This window comes from Fistularia commersonii, chromosome 4 (genome assembly GCF_037954325.1).
Source record: "Fistularia commersonii isolate RoL2024-O1a breed Wild chromosome 4, RoL_Fcom_v1.0, whole genome shotgun sequence".
Taxonomy (NCBI): domain Eukaryota; kingdom Metazoa; phylum Chordata; class Actinopteri; order Syngnathiformes; family Fistulariidae; genus Fistularia; species Fistularia commersonii.
In genome coordinates, this window is record NC_141287.1 from 18,711,293 (window position 1) to 18,728,506 (window position 17,214).

General features: G+C 39.0%; 1 protein-coding gene across 1 annotated transcript; it reads right to left on the reverse strand.

Annotated features, from left to right (window-relative positions):
* Positions 1–10: 10 nt before the first annotated feature.
* col28a2a (collagen, type XXVIII, alpha 2a) lies at positions 11–16,889 on the reverse strand. Its single transcript, XM_086144665.1, has 35 exons — positions 16,754–16,889; positions 16,008–16,582; positions 15,525–15,545; positions 15,358–15,417; positions 14,211–14,264; positions 13,399–13,443; positions 13,226–13,252; positions 13,105–13,149; positions 12,962–13,006; positions 11,056–11,109; positions 9,358–9,426; positions 9,177–9,245; positions 9,011–9,079; positions 7,562–7,630; positions 5,783–5,851; positions 5,613–5,681; positions 5,251–5,319; positions 5,080–5,151; positions 4,890–4,958; positions 4,730–4,801; positions 4,527–4,595; positions 4,298–4,366; positions 4,124–4,192; positions 3,941–4,009; positions 3,773–3,841; positions 3,514–3,582; positions 3,244–3,312; positions 3,077–3,157; positions 2,835–2,870; positions 2,713–2,749; positions 1,914–2,471; positions 1,498–1,805; positions 1,152–1,389; positions 874–1,065; positions 11–786 (listed from the first exon to the last, which is right to left on the reverse strand). The coding sequence occupies exons 1-35, from the start codon at positions 16,887–16,889 to the stop codon at positions 782–784; spliced, it is 3,696 nt and encodes a 1,231-aa protein (XP_086000791.1). The 3' UTR covers positions 11–781.
* Positions 16,890–17,214: the final 325 nt, after the last annotated feature.

Sequence of the window (17,214 nt, forward strand, 5' to 3'; positions counted from 1 at the left end):
TATTCAGGAGTCCACATAGGCCAGTAGTTACATCATTAATGGATGGATTATAACATTTTTTAAATCAGTCATTCTCAGTTGACTTCTTTGTTTATTCTTTGCAAGCAAATGCAACTCTCAGTTGTAACTCAACGAAAGACGCTTTATACTAAACCAGCACAATCATTCGAAAAAAACGAACCGTAAACAATAATGAAAACAACAGCATGGAAAATTCAGAGCATATGTTTCACATGTAAGCAAATAATATTGTCACAAAGTAAACAAAGATCACACTGTTGTTGTTTTGCTTGACAGACTCAGTTGAGGTAAAGCACAGTGCTTGCATACGGTTGGTATGATATGACCACTTTTTTTGTGCTTAAGAGAACTCAGAGCATATTTTTCATATTTAAGAAACTCATACTGGCACAACGTAAACATATATCTTGCCACTGTTTCCATCTCTGTTAGATTGAGGAAGTGCAGCACTTTCTCTTGTAGCACCTTGATCCCAGGATTTACAGATTTGAAACGCAATTTTATTTTATTGAGTGCAGTACATTTTCTTGGAGGTGATAAAGTCAGCTTAATCTCTGCTTAGCTAAGTAGTGGTTTGAAAGAACCCAGCATAAGTTGTTTCACCATTGAACATTACTTTTTATCCACTGCTTCAAAGATTCATTGTGTGAGAAGAAAAGTGCATGAATGTTTCTGAACTGAGATCACTGAAGTTGTTACTTTAATATGGCACTTTCCAGATCATACTGTTGAAAAGTCCAAATTTAGATGACTCTTCCTTTTATCCTGTCAAAAAGAGCACAATATGATATTTAGTAAAGGACGGTAGAAAAGGAAAATGGGTCTATTTGCTTATGAAACATTTTATTTTACCTGTCCTGAATTGAACACATCTATTCTTGCATTCGTCCTCTGTTTCAAAGCGGTTTTCATTGCCACCACAGCCGCCATACCAAAACTGAGCACAGGCATTTGCCTGCTTGTCATAATACCAGCGAATGTTATAATCTCTGCAACTTCCCTGGTCCAAAACGAGGTTACAGCGAGGATCAAGAATAGGCTCCTCTGTAGAACAAAAATTGTCCGTGAGAAGTATTTCTCAAAAGCAAATAAGAGCAGCTGAAAGGAAATGAGTCGATGCACATACTCACCTTCGGGCAGGATGGGATTCACTACCGGCTGCAACTGATTAGATGTTAAGGTTGTAACTGAATCCAATTTAGATGAAGATTTTTCAGTTGAGGAAGACCCAATTATGCTTGGCTCATTGGCGACAGAGCCTTCCTTCACTGGTAATACAGGTAATACTGTATTGTTCACTACAGCCACATTACTGTTGCCTCGTACCCGGGCCCTTATGTCTAAATCTTCACCTTCCTCATCTTCCACCTAAAATGGTACAATAATACAAAAGATTTCAGTTTTGATTCAATTCCATACACCCGGCAGTTCCTTTTAATTTTGTCTGAAAAGATCCGGATTAGTTTAATCAAAGACCTGAACTGGGAGGGGATCAGCACTGATGGGCAGCGTGAAAACGTCCCCACGCTCTCTGGGGCCGCCCCTTCTCTGATTCGGGATCTCTTCTTGGGATCCATATCCAATCCTGTTTCCATTGTTTCCATTACTATAAACATACACATTCGTCCCATAGCGGTTGTACCCATTGTTATTCTCCTGACGTCCATTGTTTCCATTGATTCCATGCCCGTTGTTGTTATTCCAGTGTCCATTAACAATACGATTGTAGATAAGAGCACCATTTTCATCCTCACAAAACTGGCTGACAAGTTTGGACTCAAGAGCTGTAAACAAGAAGTAAATGGAATATTCACTTTAAAAATCCGTTGCTTCCAAAGTCACCGCTGCAATATCGCGTCAACATTTTCAGAATAATATTTAGAATAGTTTACCTGGCAGTGTATTGAAGTCATCGATAAGGTACATATGCTCGCTGTCGGGGTCAGAGGCAATGAGGTTGAGTTCTCGCAGGAACTCGGCCTGCGTCGGATCGGAAGTATTGACAATCCCCAGAGCGTACATCTCAATGTTTGCTGCGTGAGCCTCTCGCACGGCTATGTCAAGTTTGACAGGTTCTCTTTTGTCAGTCTGACCATCAGTGATCACGATAGCTACTTTTCTGACACCAGGTCGAGCGCTGAAGAAGGCCTCCTGGGTGGCTTTTCTGATGGCCGTGCCCGTGTAGGTACCCTCCCCCATGTAAAGCATCTTTCTTATTGCCTGCTTCACGTCCTGTTTGCTCGTGTAGCGAGCCAAATTAAACTCCAAATGGACATCCAGGCTGTAGAGGACCAGTCCAATTCTTGTCGCATTACGCCCAACCGTGGTCCTGTCCACCAACCTTGTGACAAAGTCTTTGATAATCTCGAAATTTTCAGGGCCGACACTCTCGGAGCTGTCAATGACGAACACTAATTCCATTGGCCTTTCTTTGCATTTGATGCCGCATCCTGAAAACAATAAAATGCAGTTAATGAGGAGCGCTGACTTGACCAGTTTTGAGTTGTGCAGTACCACATCACTAGTCTTATTCCCATCATGCCACAAATTGGGAGTTGGCTTTTAAAGTTAAGACCAATGTCAATAACAAAGCATATTTAAAGCTGCTTCCAGAACTTTCAGAGTCAATTGCCAAAGATGTACGGCCACGATAAACTGTTCCTAGTGAAATGCTAGAAAGATTGGACTTACCACAGATTTCTTTTATCAATTTGATAACATCCTCTCTCTAAAGAAAAACAAGGCAATCTAAATTAGAATAAAACCATTTGATTTCAACAGCCATTAAACATTATTTTAACCATTGAACTCACTGTAAGGCCCGGGTCTCCTTTTGCTCCTGGCCTTCCCTTGAATTTGAGAAAAGTAAGAGTTAATACTTAAAAAAAAAAAAACTCCAACAAAAACAAACCTATTTCTGATTTTCATAGATTGTCTTGATTGAAAAGATATTTATGACGAGTTTAAACGATAGATCATGTCACATTTAAAGCTAATGTAACCCTCATCGATGAGTAATCAGACTATGGATGAAATGATGGTAACTTTTACGTACTGCAACGCCAGGGATTCCGGGATCTCCCAAATCTCCTTTTGAACCCTTCGTTCCCCGCTCGCCCTGTAATCCACGATCACCCTGTCACATGCAGACAGAAATTAGTAAGCGACCAGTTAATCACATACTGGATACATATTTTCAAAATATAAAGTGAAAGTCTTCACCTTAGGTCCTGGAAATCCCTCTCCTGCAGTCCCTCTGGGTCCAGTCATACCTTGGGATCCAGGGTCACCCTGAAATAATTGTAGGATTCACAGGAAAATTCGCTGAATTTTGTGAATCATTAATGATTGTTGTTCATCCTGCTAGTAATTTGTTTGACTGTTTCACATTGTGTTGCAATTATATAATGTATAATCATAATGAATAAAGGTAGCAGGAAGAATTAATGAAGAAATAGGACTTCACATCAATGAAACAAAAGTAATTTTTACCTTTGGACCTTGAATACCTTCTCCTGGAGGCCCGTTTGGACCAGGAGGCCCTTGTCTTCCAATATTTCCCTTCAAACATATTGAAAATAAGCTAACTGACGGTTTAGGAGTGAACACTGTAAACCTACATTTTCAATTTCACATATGCTCAGATTTGCATGTGTAAAAGTTATGTGTGTATTTCTGTAGAGTTAATAGTAATACATATTTGAATAATAATTGAAATTAGCTGAAACTACAGTATTTGAGTGAGTCTTACTGGTGGACCCTGTGTGCCTTCTCCTGGTGGGCCAGGCAGACCTGGCAGTCCTCTAAATCCAACGTCGCCCTGGAGTAGATTTTAGCGTTATGAAGCTATAATTTCTGTACACACAAATGCAAAAAAAGGATGAAAGAAAAAAGGAACAGGACAAATAAAGAGGCAAACCTTTGGGCCGGGAATCCCGATACCCTCCGGACCTGGCTCACCCGGTAAGCCAGGTAACCCCGGGGGCCCCTGTAAAAAGTGCATTATATTATGTTTTTAAGCGTGTCCATCTCCTAACTTAAAATCTTGGACTTACAGAATTTTAGTATTTGTTAAGTCTTTTCATTTTTTAATGATACTGACCACGGGGCCTGGGCTTCCTTCGCCTTTTGGGCCAACTGAACCTGACAGACCAGACTGACCACGATCTCCCTGGAGTAACAAAATGCAGTGATGACGCCATCAACCCAATGCTATTTATAGGTTGACGCGCAAACGAAATGCTCTCAAGCACTAAAATTGTCTGGAAGATGTTACCTTTGGTCCAGGAAGTCCTACACCTGTTTCCCCGATTGGCCCGGGGGGGCCGGAAGGACCCATATCTCCCTGGAAACAAAGACAATATGCCTTTAGTGATGGCTACTAGGAACAATGTTGTGATACTTCACATTTAATTTGACTCTACCTGGAAGCACATTGGCAATGTTTCTACATTCCAGGCTTGGTTGAATCAAAAGGATTTAATTACGGTTTTCTATCTATTTACCTTTGGGCCTGAGATGGATCTTCCTGGCTGTCCTGGCATGCCCTGCTGGCCCGGTATCCCTCGTTCGCCCTGCAGAACAAGTTGGCAAGACTTGTTATCCGATTGTTGTACATATTTTTGTTGGGATTATTGTGAAGTCAATAAGCGACAAACTTGATTCACTATTGTTTGTTTTGCCAAGGAAATTCCTTTTTCACTCAAACCTTTGGTCCAGCGGGTCCTGAGATCCCTGGGGGGCCATGTAACCCACGAATCCCTCTTAGTCCTTGGTCTCCCTACGACAGAATACGGCACATTGAATACAGCAGATGGGTTTTTATACTAATTGCCATTCACAAAAAATTATTATTAAGGGGAGCACACCTTTTCCCCCTGAGTACCAATTCCTGGTGGGCCCTCGGGGCCTCTTGAACCAGGAAATCCAGCTTCCCCCTAAGACAGAAAGGTGATTCAAGACCAAGCAACATTTGTAAGCCTAAACAGTTACAACATTTCTTCACACAGGGATCCAAATGGACTTCATGGTCATGAATATCAGTGTAATGGACAGGACCTTCTGCCCGGGAGCTCCATCCTCTCCTGGGAGCCCTGGTAAGCCACCTAAACCTGCTGCACCAGGCTCTCCCTGTACCAGGAGAAGAGTATTAATCGATACAGGACAAATTAAGGACAAATTAAGGACAGCGACACATAAGATCTAGAATCTGAACACGAGTTTACACACCTTTGGACCAGGCTCACCAATGCCTCTCTCTCCCGGTGTTCCCTGCTCACCTGGTAAACCTTGGTCTCCCTACAAAATCAGGATCACATCACTTTAAAAAAGGGACAAGCCCGTTGCCAACATCTTTCACATGTCGTTAAGCCAAAAATGGCTTGTTTCGCCGGTCAAAATGAGCAAACAGCATTAAATCAAACTGTTGGGTTTTGATAAAAAGCCTGTGGTATTTTTGTCGACGCTGTATTTTATATGCTGGAGCCCTGAGACGTCCACACTTTGAGTTCACAGACGGAACTTAATTGTGGACATCTTTTCGACTCATTTCTGACCAACTCTTAAAGCGTACCCTGTATCGTAAAACCAACCTTGGGTCCAGGTAAACCTTCCCCCGGAAGCCCTCTTACTCCGGCTGGCCCTCTCGGACCCTCAACCCCCTGCACACCGAAAAAGGACGTCAGGCAATCGTAATGTCATAACGTTCACGCTTTCATCGTGGCGTTTTAAAAATGGAGAGAGAGGCATTCATTCTCCTGACCTTCTCTCCCTGTATGCCAACTCCTGTCAGCCCAAGGGGCCCTGGATGACCCGGGGGCCCTAATTCACCCTGGAAGTAAATCCGAAAACAGTGAGATTGAAACAGAATTCTCTTCAAACGTATTGGTCCATTAAGTGTGCATTTTTGCCCTACGATACACTTTCAAAAGAAGCTGTCACTGATTTTAGTATGAAGCTGTAATCATCTAAAGGGATTGATATCTTTCTATATTTTAGCTGTCATAGTTCTACGAATGTCATGACCAGTGTTCAATACTAAAACTAGGCATTTAGAACAAACAACACAAAACACACACACACACACACACACACACACACACACGAAAGTCATAAACTACATAAATAAATATTTCTTGCAGAGTTCATTCCTAAAATTTGAAGCAGTAGTGATTAATATGCAGATGATCAACTGCATGGCGTGTATTTCATGACCCAATGTAGTGTATTATGCATTTAAGCAATACCATTATTTCACAAGTCGACTTACTAATATGATATAAGTATATAATATATATATATGTATATATATATACATATATTAGTATTATGATATATTAATATTATAAGAATAAGAATAAGAACAACTTTATTTATCCCGAAGGAAATTGCTGTGCCAGAGTTTCAAGTAAAACATAACAATAATAAATAATAGAAGGAAATTGTATAAACAGTATAAAAAAGGGGGGGAATAAGAAATACAAATAAAACTATAAAGTGTCTAAGTAACAAGTCAAGGCTATAAGTGTCTTAGGGTCGTAAGTACCAAGTGGAAGATAAGGAGTGCACAAGAGTATGAAAAAATATAACACATGCAACACAGATAGATTATTACGATTTACAGTAAGTGGGTGATATTTATTAATAATTTGCTTATAATATTATTATATTATATAACATCATAAATTCCATAAATAAATGCTTTTTGCAGACTTCATTCCTAAAATTTGGAGCAGTAGTGATTAATATGCAGATGATCAACCGCATAGCCTGTATTTCATGACACAATGTAGTGTATAATGCATTTAAGCGATACGATTGTTATTTCACAAGTTGACTTACTTATATGATACAAGTATAGTATATATTTATAAATACACTTTTTCAGTATTATAATATATTAACAACACAGCAATTTTACTTCGGGATTAATAAAGTTGTTCTTATTCTTATTCTTATTCTTATTAATATTACAGGAATAAGAATAAGAATAAGAACAACTTTATTTATCCCGAAGGAAATTGTTGTGCCAGAGTTTCAAGTAAAACATAACAATAATAATTAATAGTAGGAAATTGTATAAACAGTATAAAAAAGGGGTAGAATAAGAAATACATAAACTATAAAGTGTCCAAGTAACAAGTCAAGGTTATAAAGTGTCTTAAGGTCTTAAGTAGCAGGTGAAAGATAAGGAGTGCACAAAACTATGAAAAAATATAGCACATGCAACACATACAGATAAATTATTACAATTTACAGTAAGTGGGTGAGATTTATTAATAATTTGCTTATAATATTATTATATTATATAACATCATAAACTACATAAATAAATATTTCTTGCAGACTTAATTCCTAAAATTTGAAGCAGTACTAATTAATATGCAGACAATCAACTGCACGGCGTGTATTTCATGACACGATGTAGTGTATAATGCGTTTAAGCGATAGGATTGTTATTTCACAAGTCGACTTACTTATATTATATATATTACATATAATATATATATTATATTTATATTATATTATATTTTTCACCCACCCGTTCGCCTTTGAGTCCTACTCCTTGCTGTCCTCTTGGCCCCCTTGGTCCCGGGAGCCCTCGATCCCCCTTTGAAACAGAAACACACAATCTCTGTCAGCAACATCGCTGCCACTTGCTGCTGGTTTCCTGCCAAGTCCACATTGTTTTCAGGGAAAAGTTTGCAACAAGAGCATGTTGGCTCCTGTTACCCTCCCTTGATTGATATAAAATGATGCTTGGAATGGAAGTTTTGTTTTTTTTTGTCCTTTTTTCCACAACCTTTATCGACTAATAATTGACCTGGAATAAGTGCCTCACTCCGGTACTCTTGAAAGTTAAAGTGAGAGAAAATAAATATACTGTGAAGTATCCCACCTTGTCCACAGGTTCTGTCTAGAACAGCAGTTAACTGTGGGAGGGAACTGATCGAATTAAATTTTGGTGAGATTATCTGTCCTGTTCACAACATATACTTTGTCTGCTTTTTGTTTGTTTATTTTTTTAAAAATATACTCTAAGCTATGCATGCACTGCGGTGCAGCATGTTGCTGCATGGCAAAAAAAAAAAAAAGTTTCCAGCAGGGTTAACATTTCATCACAATGCTCCCGTGAACTCCATGGCTGTGATTGGAAAGTGAGAACTGGTTTTGACAGATGTACTGTAAGCAATGAAATGTAGGCCGTCACAGTTGCACCTAAGTAAATAGAAATCTATGTTCAAACTTGGGCAAATGCTGACGCGCTCTTGTTTGCTTCACATTAACCGTTTCAGCTCATCAGTTATGCAGTATCAGAGTGAAGAGATTATGACGATTGTGGAAGCGAAGGAAAGCAATTTTGTTGACACCATCAGAAAAGTGAAAACCACAGTCTAGGAATGGAAAACTATTTTGTATATAAGTGGATTTTATCAACTGGTGGTTCAAAATTTACTTCTAATGAATGGAAGCAATGGATGCAACCTCTCCAGTACAATCCAGTGCAACAGCACTCCACAATTATTTTTCTCTGTCCATCCCAGTCAAAACTGCTCAACATTATTATTATCTTTAGGCAGAATTTCCTGTAGTCATTATCAGTTGATAAGATAAGATAAGATAAGATAAGATAAGATAAGATAAGATAAGATAAGATAAGATAAGATAAGAACAACTTTATTTATCCTGGAGGAAATTGTTGAGTGCAAATGTCCAACTCATTATTGTGCTTTTTTTGTTGTATTTTAACTCTTATCTTTCAAGATGTTGATGGATAATTAGTATAACTAGGTCAAGGACGGTTCTCTTTTTCCTTAATGTTTAGGCTTCGGCTTGTCATACTAGCTTAGAGAATATGGCGGTGAATATGGTTGTGTTCCCATCAGCACAATACTTAGTGTCCTTAGAGCCCTCAATTGGAGTTGGGAATCAGTAGTCCTGGCAAAACAAAAGATTTCCAGAGGAAAGACGGGTATATGCATTATTATACCTTTGGTCCAGGAAAACCCTCGCCCGTGGGGCCCTTTTCCCCTTGAACACCTTGAGGTCCTTGTGGCCCCTATAAAGAAAGTGTTTAGTCAAACTACTTTCAACATGTAAAATAAAAAGGGAGTCCAAGACACAAAAAAATAGACAATTGCATCAACATAACTCACTGGAGGACCAGGTTCCCCTACTCCCAGAGGACCAGGTGGCCCAGGACGGCCCTGGAATCCCATATCACCCTGCAGATTTATATTAACTCAGTGTTAGAGAAGAAACTCCTTGACACATGTCTTGAAATGACCAATGAAAGATTAAAAATATACACGATTTGGTAAACATGGAATCAGTTACTTTTGGTCCAGGACTCCCAATTCCAGTTTCTCCTTGAATTCCGGGAGCGCCGGTGGGTCCACGTTCACCCTGCCATCAAAAAAATGTAACAACATAGCTTCAATAATGCACATAATTGCTGCATGTATTAAAATCGGTATGTGTTTTGTTCTCCCAAAAACAGACAAGCTGACAAGATGATCTTCAGCTGAAGGTGATACATTTGATACGCTCTTGCAGGTCATGACAAGACACCTTTTTTTCTTGTGCTTAGACAACAAACGCCTGCTGGAATGTCTCTATAACATGAAATTGTATATTTATTACAGGAATTTTATTTTTGAAACAAGTATTAGAATAGTTTCCATGCAATATTCAAGTACAGCCTATTGAACTACCCGCGTGACTAAATGTTTATACGAGTAACTTTTCTGGTTTTGCTGACAATCAAACTCGAGGTTGATGCCAATTCCTAGACAGTAAATATGATGGCAGAAGGTTCCCCATAGCTTGGTGTGATTCCATTCACGTGTATCAACAGGCTCAAGGGAGTGAAAATCAAATGCTAAAGAGGTCAACTTGTTTCTTTTTAATATTGGTGGTTGCTGAACATTCGGGTAATATTCTGCCCCCCCATCGATTATCAGATCGGAGAACGAGGTGCAGGATGAGATTCCACATATTTCTACCAGCAGGGGGCTTTGAATCAGAGTAAAGCGAAAGATATAATTTGGCAAAGTGTTGCAATTAAAACTGCCAGTGAAGGGGAAAAAATAGGAATGGTGTTAATATTTTTGGCATTAGTTACATTTTCTTACGTAATTAGATTTCATCACTGGAAAATGAATGTAATTTCGGTTTGTTAAGTCTCTATAGGACAATGCTGTGCAATATCCGGACCACAGTAAAAACATATGACCTCACTTTTTTATTCTATTTTGTTGTGATGTTATAATGGGGACATCATATTTTGGCATCTTATTGTAATTTTTTTTACCTGCTGAATTGCTGTATAACAAAATATCTTACAATATTGCAATATATACAATATTGCAGTATATACAGTCTCTGAGACTGTTTATGAACACACAATGCAGACATTCTGATGTGACATAACATTTTCCACCTTTAACTAAAGGCATTATCAATTGGCATATGTTCACCTGTTTACTAGATTTTTACGATTTTTAAAGAAATTCATTTTAGTTTTTAAACCTCAGGAGAAGCAAAGGAAAATATACAACGACAGACTCTCGTCGTGCTGGAATTAAATTTTTCTAAAGGCACGATTAAGAACAATTTTGCAGAAATTTTCTTTATAATCTTCTCTTTGTCTTTAAAAATGCTGCCTACAAGTCCTCACTTGGTGAGACAGTAAGCATATTCTTGCCATGACTTTCCATGTGTATCATTCACCACAAATCTTGCTGTAGGCACTTCTTGGTCTGTATTTAAAGGCAGAAAGACACTGAAAACCGCTGGCAAGGATTTTTTTTTTTGTTGATGGTTCATCCTTTACAAGACAAATCGAATGATAATGACAGGTATGACATTGGCCCCTTTCCAAATGTTCAGATAGGGTTCCATTACCTGACACACAAGAACCGGTGCAGCATGGTTAAGTTTAGGGTGGTTAAACTGCAACCTCTTGTTTAACTTATCATAAAAGGAAATGTAAAGGTCATAGCAGATGTTCACAAGAAGTAAAACAGGGCTGACCTGCTTCCCCTGTGGGCCTTCCGGTCCAATGTCTCCCTGTGGTCCTGGTAGTCCCTTAAAAAACAAACAAAAAAAAAAAACAACACTAATGAAGGGTCTCCAGGTTCTCGAATGTGCTTATTGTAAGAAGAACTGAAGAAAATGCTACACAAGTGATAAGAATTCAGATTTGCATTTCTTGTCTTTTATGCCCGAGTGAAATCTGTCACGGGCAGGAGAGACTGACCTACAGCGCTTTAGTAAAAGACATAAATAAAAAGCACCCAATTGTTTTTGGTGAATGAGTTAAGAGGTTCTCAGAGCAGACAGAATATTCTACATACAAGATTCAAACCAAGAGGAGAACAAATATTACCGACGGGCGGGATTCGTCGAGTGGAACCAAAACGACCATCCCAAGTGTAAAGTGAATGTTTAGATAAACCGGCAAGGTAAAATTACAGCTAAGCCAAGAAGCCAAGAAAAAAAAATGTTGAATGAATGGACGGATGAGTTTTGTCAAAACCAGAATCCTTCAAAATCAACAAAAAACAAACTTCATCAATATTTGATGAGCCCACAAGGGCAGAGCGGCAGCCACGATAAAGCAAACAAGCCCTGCGGATATTTGGCAACGTGTAGGTTGTTCTATCTTTTCAGAACCTTTTTGGCCATTTATCCCTGCTTTCTATATCGTGATGTCCATATATCATTCCTTTCGGAAAGTTAATTTTGATCAAGTAACAATTAAGGAGAAACAAATCACAATGTAAATGTAAATGACCAACCTCCTTGACATTATTAATGGACACAATAGCAGAGTTGAATGGAGGACGTAATGTCTCGGTAAAAGAGTTTATTTCTCATTATTGATCGGTGATTTTTTGCAGAATTACTTAATTTCTTGCATGTGTTTTGGCTCTCATCCACGAGGCCTATCCAGTTCTTTCTTATTGAAACAAGAAGCTTCTTCAAAGAAATCATGCAAGTCCCATTTACGCGATAAGATTTATCAACAAATTAGGAACCAAGGGCTATTTAAATATAATTAATCTGAAATAAGTGCAATTACGTATGCCATTTGATAAATAAGAATGACATGCAAGTAGTTAGAAGAGGATTGTAACCAAAATATGGAAGTGCATTGCTATTTCATTTCTGCATTTCAGTTCTTTGGCTCACATTTTTTGTGATATACTTTCTTTTTGGGACATTTCATTTTTGATGAAAGCTGCATTTAGTTGGAGAATCATTTGTGCTTTTGAGGTACAGTTGCACTCGGTGTAAATGCATTTGGATAAAAATTACTCCCACTTCTAGATAATGAGGTGATGTAAAGATATAAAGAGAATCCGAAATTGTGAGGGAAAAATACTCATTTGCCAGATTGTTGCAAATATAATGCTACAAAGACGTCCAATGACCAGAAAAACACGTCAAGAAGGGACTAATGAACTGATTTAGATCACTTATGATAAGATAAGATAAGATAAGATAAGATAAGATAAGATAAGATAAGATAAGATAAGATAAGATAGTATGTTGTTGATCCCCATAGGAGAAATTCGTTGTCACATCAGCGTAACAACCATATCAATAATATGAATATAAATGTACAATAGAAGAGACATAAATATGTATATAAATTTAAAATAGGGGAGACATAAATATGAATATAAATATAAAATAGAAGAGACAAAAAAGTGACAACAGCAAGGATAAGAAATAGGCAACAACAACAAGGAAAAAATTGGATAAGCAGGGTGAGAATGGAGTGACAACAACAAGATTAAAAAAGATTATTTAAAAAAAATAGATAATGGTATTAGGGCATGACACAGAAATGGACTTAATGCAAATAAAAATCCTCTTCTTCTTTTTTGTTAGAAGTGTTTCAGTGAATTATGACTTCTTGCATGATACTGACCTGCAATCCTCTGAGGCCTCTGGTACCAACAGAGCCCTCAGGACCCTGTAACAGTTCACATAAAGAGGACAATGCACAAGATCCCAAATAGTCACACACGTAATGATTATCATATGTAAAAACACAATGCTTTTCAGCCGTACCCTGTCTCCTTTAATTCCCGGAGCGCCGCATTCACCCCTCTCACCCTGTGCAGAAAGTTCAAGTATTGTAGTTTAAATTTCCCCCCAAAATTAACTATCATCATGAACCTTGGGCACTTACCTTCTCTCCTTTGTAACCTGGTTTCCCCTGAAATGAATTGAAATCACAGCATAATGAGAATTTATTTGTACATATGCATGCATGCATGCATGTATAAGTTATATCATAAATGTGTCAGAGTATCTTAATCTACAAAATACGTTGATAAATATTGAATTTATAGTTGTAGTTACCTCAGCACCCTCTCGTCCAGGTAAACCACTGAGCCCCGCTTCCCCCTGGTGTGCAAGTATAAACAGATTAAGGCCAAAGAAAGGTTTAAGTTGATTTAACTTGATATTTTATTGTATATTGATAATATCCTGATCATCAAGTGGATGTATCAGATAAATAAATATATACCAATACATTCACAAATTATTCATTTATATTCATTCATCATCATTTATATACAAAAAAAATTGGAAGAAAAATTGTATTCATTATTTTTATATCAAGAATGCCAATTTTGAGTTTAGTCCTTTGTCATTTAAATTAAATAAGCATGGCATTGATAATTGGATAAAATATTAAAATTAACAATACTGTCACTGAGAATAGAAATTTCATTTTGTGCACTGGATTGTTGTGTTGATTGATTGCGTTTTTTTTTTTTTTATATTAACACAGGTTAAGTTTTATTTATACCCTATGGTAGATAATATTAGCCCAAATGATGGATGATAAGGTACAAAAAGTTTGAAAACGGGATACAAAAAAATAAAAGTTACTCATTTTGACAGACATTTGGGTTGCTAAAGTCATTGACTTTTTTTTTTATTGGATTCGTATTTGCATGATACACAGCATACTTGAACTTGAACTTATTTTGGGCATTAAATATTGTGCAAACTAATTTACAGTTGACAAAACATGAGTACTCGAGTCTCAAAAGTACTCTTAACCGCTTCTTTGAAAATTCACGGTTCAGGTGTGAAATACCAGAGAGGTGAAAGAGCCTGTCAGTGAAGGTGCACATCATTCAGCAAAGTCACAGGCTACGAACCTTCTGCCCTTTAAGCCCTGGGAGGCCGTCATCTCCGGGACGACCTTTCTTTCCCTGAAGAATGAAACAGAGCAAAGGTTTGAATTTGATGTACATCTTTTGTCCGACATTCTCAGTCTGGATGCACTGAATTTAAATCCAAATAAGTCTGTTATTGACGCACCGATTTAAAAAAAAAAAAACATAAAAAAACAGGTCGGCTTAACTTAACACCGAAACCCGAAACCTCGATATTTTCCCCGAGACAGACAAAGGGGCGAAAAGGTCAAATGCCGAGGTCTCGACGCGTTTCGTACGGTTATACATGTCAACGTGATTGAAAGCCGTATCGTCGTTGAAGCCGTCGGGAGCGTGAGGCGTCTTGTCCGGTGGGCCGGGGGTCATTGTTTCTGACTTGCACCTGGATAACGTGTGTCGGTAGCTCTCCGCCAGAAATTGCCAGTTTGTGACCATTAAACTAATGAGAGCAATTACCAGAGCCCCTTGGTCTGCGAGTAAGAATTTGAGGAATTCTTACAGGAGAGAAAGCACCTGGTTGATGGCCACGCAGCTGTCTGTCAGCAACGTGATTATCTGCTTGATACCACCTGATTTGTTGGCTATCTGGGCGTGAATCCTCGGGCCGGGATGGTATTTAAGCTTCCACTATCTGGATGCAAATGTGTTATTTATGTAGGGCAAAGGTCTGGTTTTAGAGGCACCGCGGCTCTAAATACGGTGCCTCCGGTTTCCATGGGAGAGCCTATGCCCGAGAAACGCAACGCAAGGCACACAAAGTCGCAACAAACATATTTCTTTTCGAATCTCAGCCCCCTCCCTCCCCGTCCTTCTCTTGTCCCCGTTGCCATAGGTTGGCTCTTAGAATTCAGCTCCTGCTTTCCTCCCATAAAATGCCTGCGAGCTATGCATTAGCGGGGGGGAAAATGAGCAATTACACTGATTGTTTAAAATGGCTCAATTACCATTCTTTAAAAATCAAGATCAACATAGAGATTTTTTTTTTTAATGTGTAGCATTTGCAAAATTCCAAGGCATCTTTGTAAAAAAAAAAATTTTTGTAAAAAAAAAAAATTTTCTTTGCAAAAAATTGCAAGTCATCTCCTTCCAGGGAACTCGCCCCTTAGGTTTGGAAAAGTTTCCGACTTACCGCCGGCCCGCTGGGTCCCCTCTCTCCTTTTTCACAGGAACATCTCTGAGCCAGCGGGCACTTGACAAAGAAATAGATTTTTCCGGCGATTAATAACACAACTATGTACGGTCAAAGTGAACATTTCAAATTCTGTATATTGGTGCTCGATTTAAATCAATACTCACTCCTTCATCAGATACGCGGCTCTGCAAATGAGAGTGAAGAAATTCATAAATGGATGAATGAAAAGATTGTAATAATATCAGATACGATTTAAACATTTAAAAATGCCTATACAACGTCAAAGGATTTTCTTATGTATTTCAACATGTTTACACCTAAATAATAGACACACGTTTATTTTTTTTTCCCCCCATTTGACCCAAAGCGAGTAGTCGAATTCCATGGGATATATTTTTCTAGCTGGCAAAACTGCTTTTTTTTTTTTTTTTTTTTTTAAGCTGAGTTTTTTTATTTTGTTTTTGTTTTTTTTTAAAAACAGCTTTAAATGAGCTGTCATGGATATCGTTTCGCTCGTCTCTGAAGAGCTTTTGTCATCATTCCAGCTCGGCACAAATACCTGAACAAGCCTGCCCATGTGTCAGCTCTAAATCCACGCTACTCAAAGTTGATGCATCACTTTTCCTTCCTCTTGGCACTATACTCACAATTTCGCTGACGATCTTGTCAATTATGTCAGTGTCCTGTAAATTATGGAGGAATTGCGCGGCGGGCGAGCTGGCGAGGAGGCGTAGCTGGGCTACATTGGCCGGTTCATTGGCTGCCCGGGTGATGCCCAGCGTGAAGAATTTGACGCCCTGATTCTTAGCGTCGGCGACGGCAGAAAATATATCGGGGTTCCTCGGGTGGGAGACGCCATCGGTGAGAAGAACGACTACTTTGATGCTTCCCGGGCTGGACTCCTCTAAGTAGATCCTGGTCATGTTGGTGATGGCGTAGGTGGTGTAGGTGCCGTGTCCGATGTAGACGATGGGAGCGATGCGATTTCTGAAGTTGTCCAAGCCCCTCCAATCTCTGAAGGTTTGCTCTATGATGACATGGCTGCTGTACTGCAGCAGGGCCACCCTCAAGCTCAAGCTGCGTCCGGTCTGTAGTCGCATCCCCTGGAGTCTCTCCACCACGCTCATGGCGAACTCTTTTTCTTGTTCGTGATTTTCCTTCGCGCTCTCCGAGCTGTCCAACAGGAAGGAGAGCTCCAAGCTGCAGTCCTCGTCCAGGATCGCTTTGTGCACACAGATCAATGAAATGTCAGTATTTGTATTAATCCGACTAGTTTCTAGCCAAACACCACATTTTAGGCAATGATAGAATGGAAAAATCAGATACCAAAGGAAAGCACGAAACATCTAGACTCGTACCAACAGGGAGAAGAAGTTATAGATCGCTATCTTACCTTGGCCATCGTGAATATTTGCAGCTATCGGTCTCGACCGATGTTTCTTGTGAGGTTTCCTGTCCTCGTACAAGTCTTGGGCCCAGACAGCGGTCAGCGCTGCGAGGAACAGCACCGACTTGAAGGAAACTAACATTGTTATTCCAGCTGTGGAGAAAATAACGACAACCGGTAGTTGGTTTGACCCTCATATTATGTTAAGGGTCAATTTGACCCATTTCACCCATTGACCCAATGGGTCAAATTGACCCTTAACATAATATGAGGGTTAAATGATATTTCACGTGTGCGTCCGTACACTGACATGCTGTGTTTGACCGCGTTTTGGAAAATAATAGCTCGACTGTGCTCCGCAAATGGAAAAGAATCAGTGTCCTCACTTTGACTCGATGTCCAACCTCCGCGGGTACGATGGAGCTTCTAGTATTTGTAAATCCAACCGGCACAAAGTCCAGCCGTTT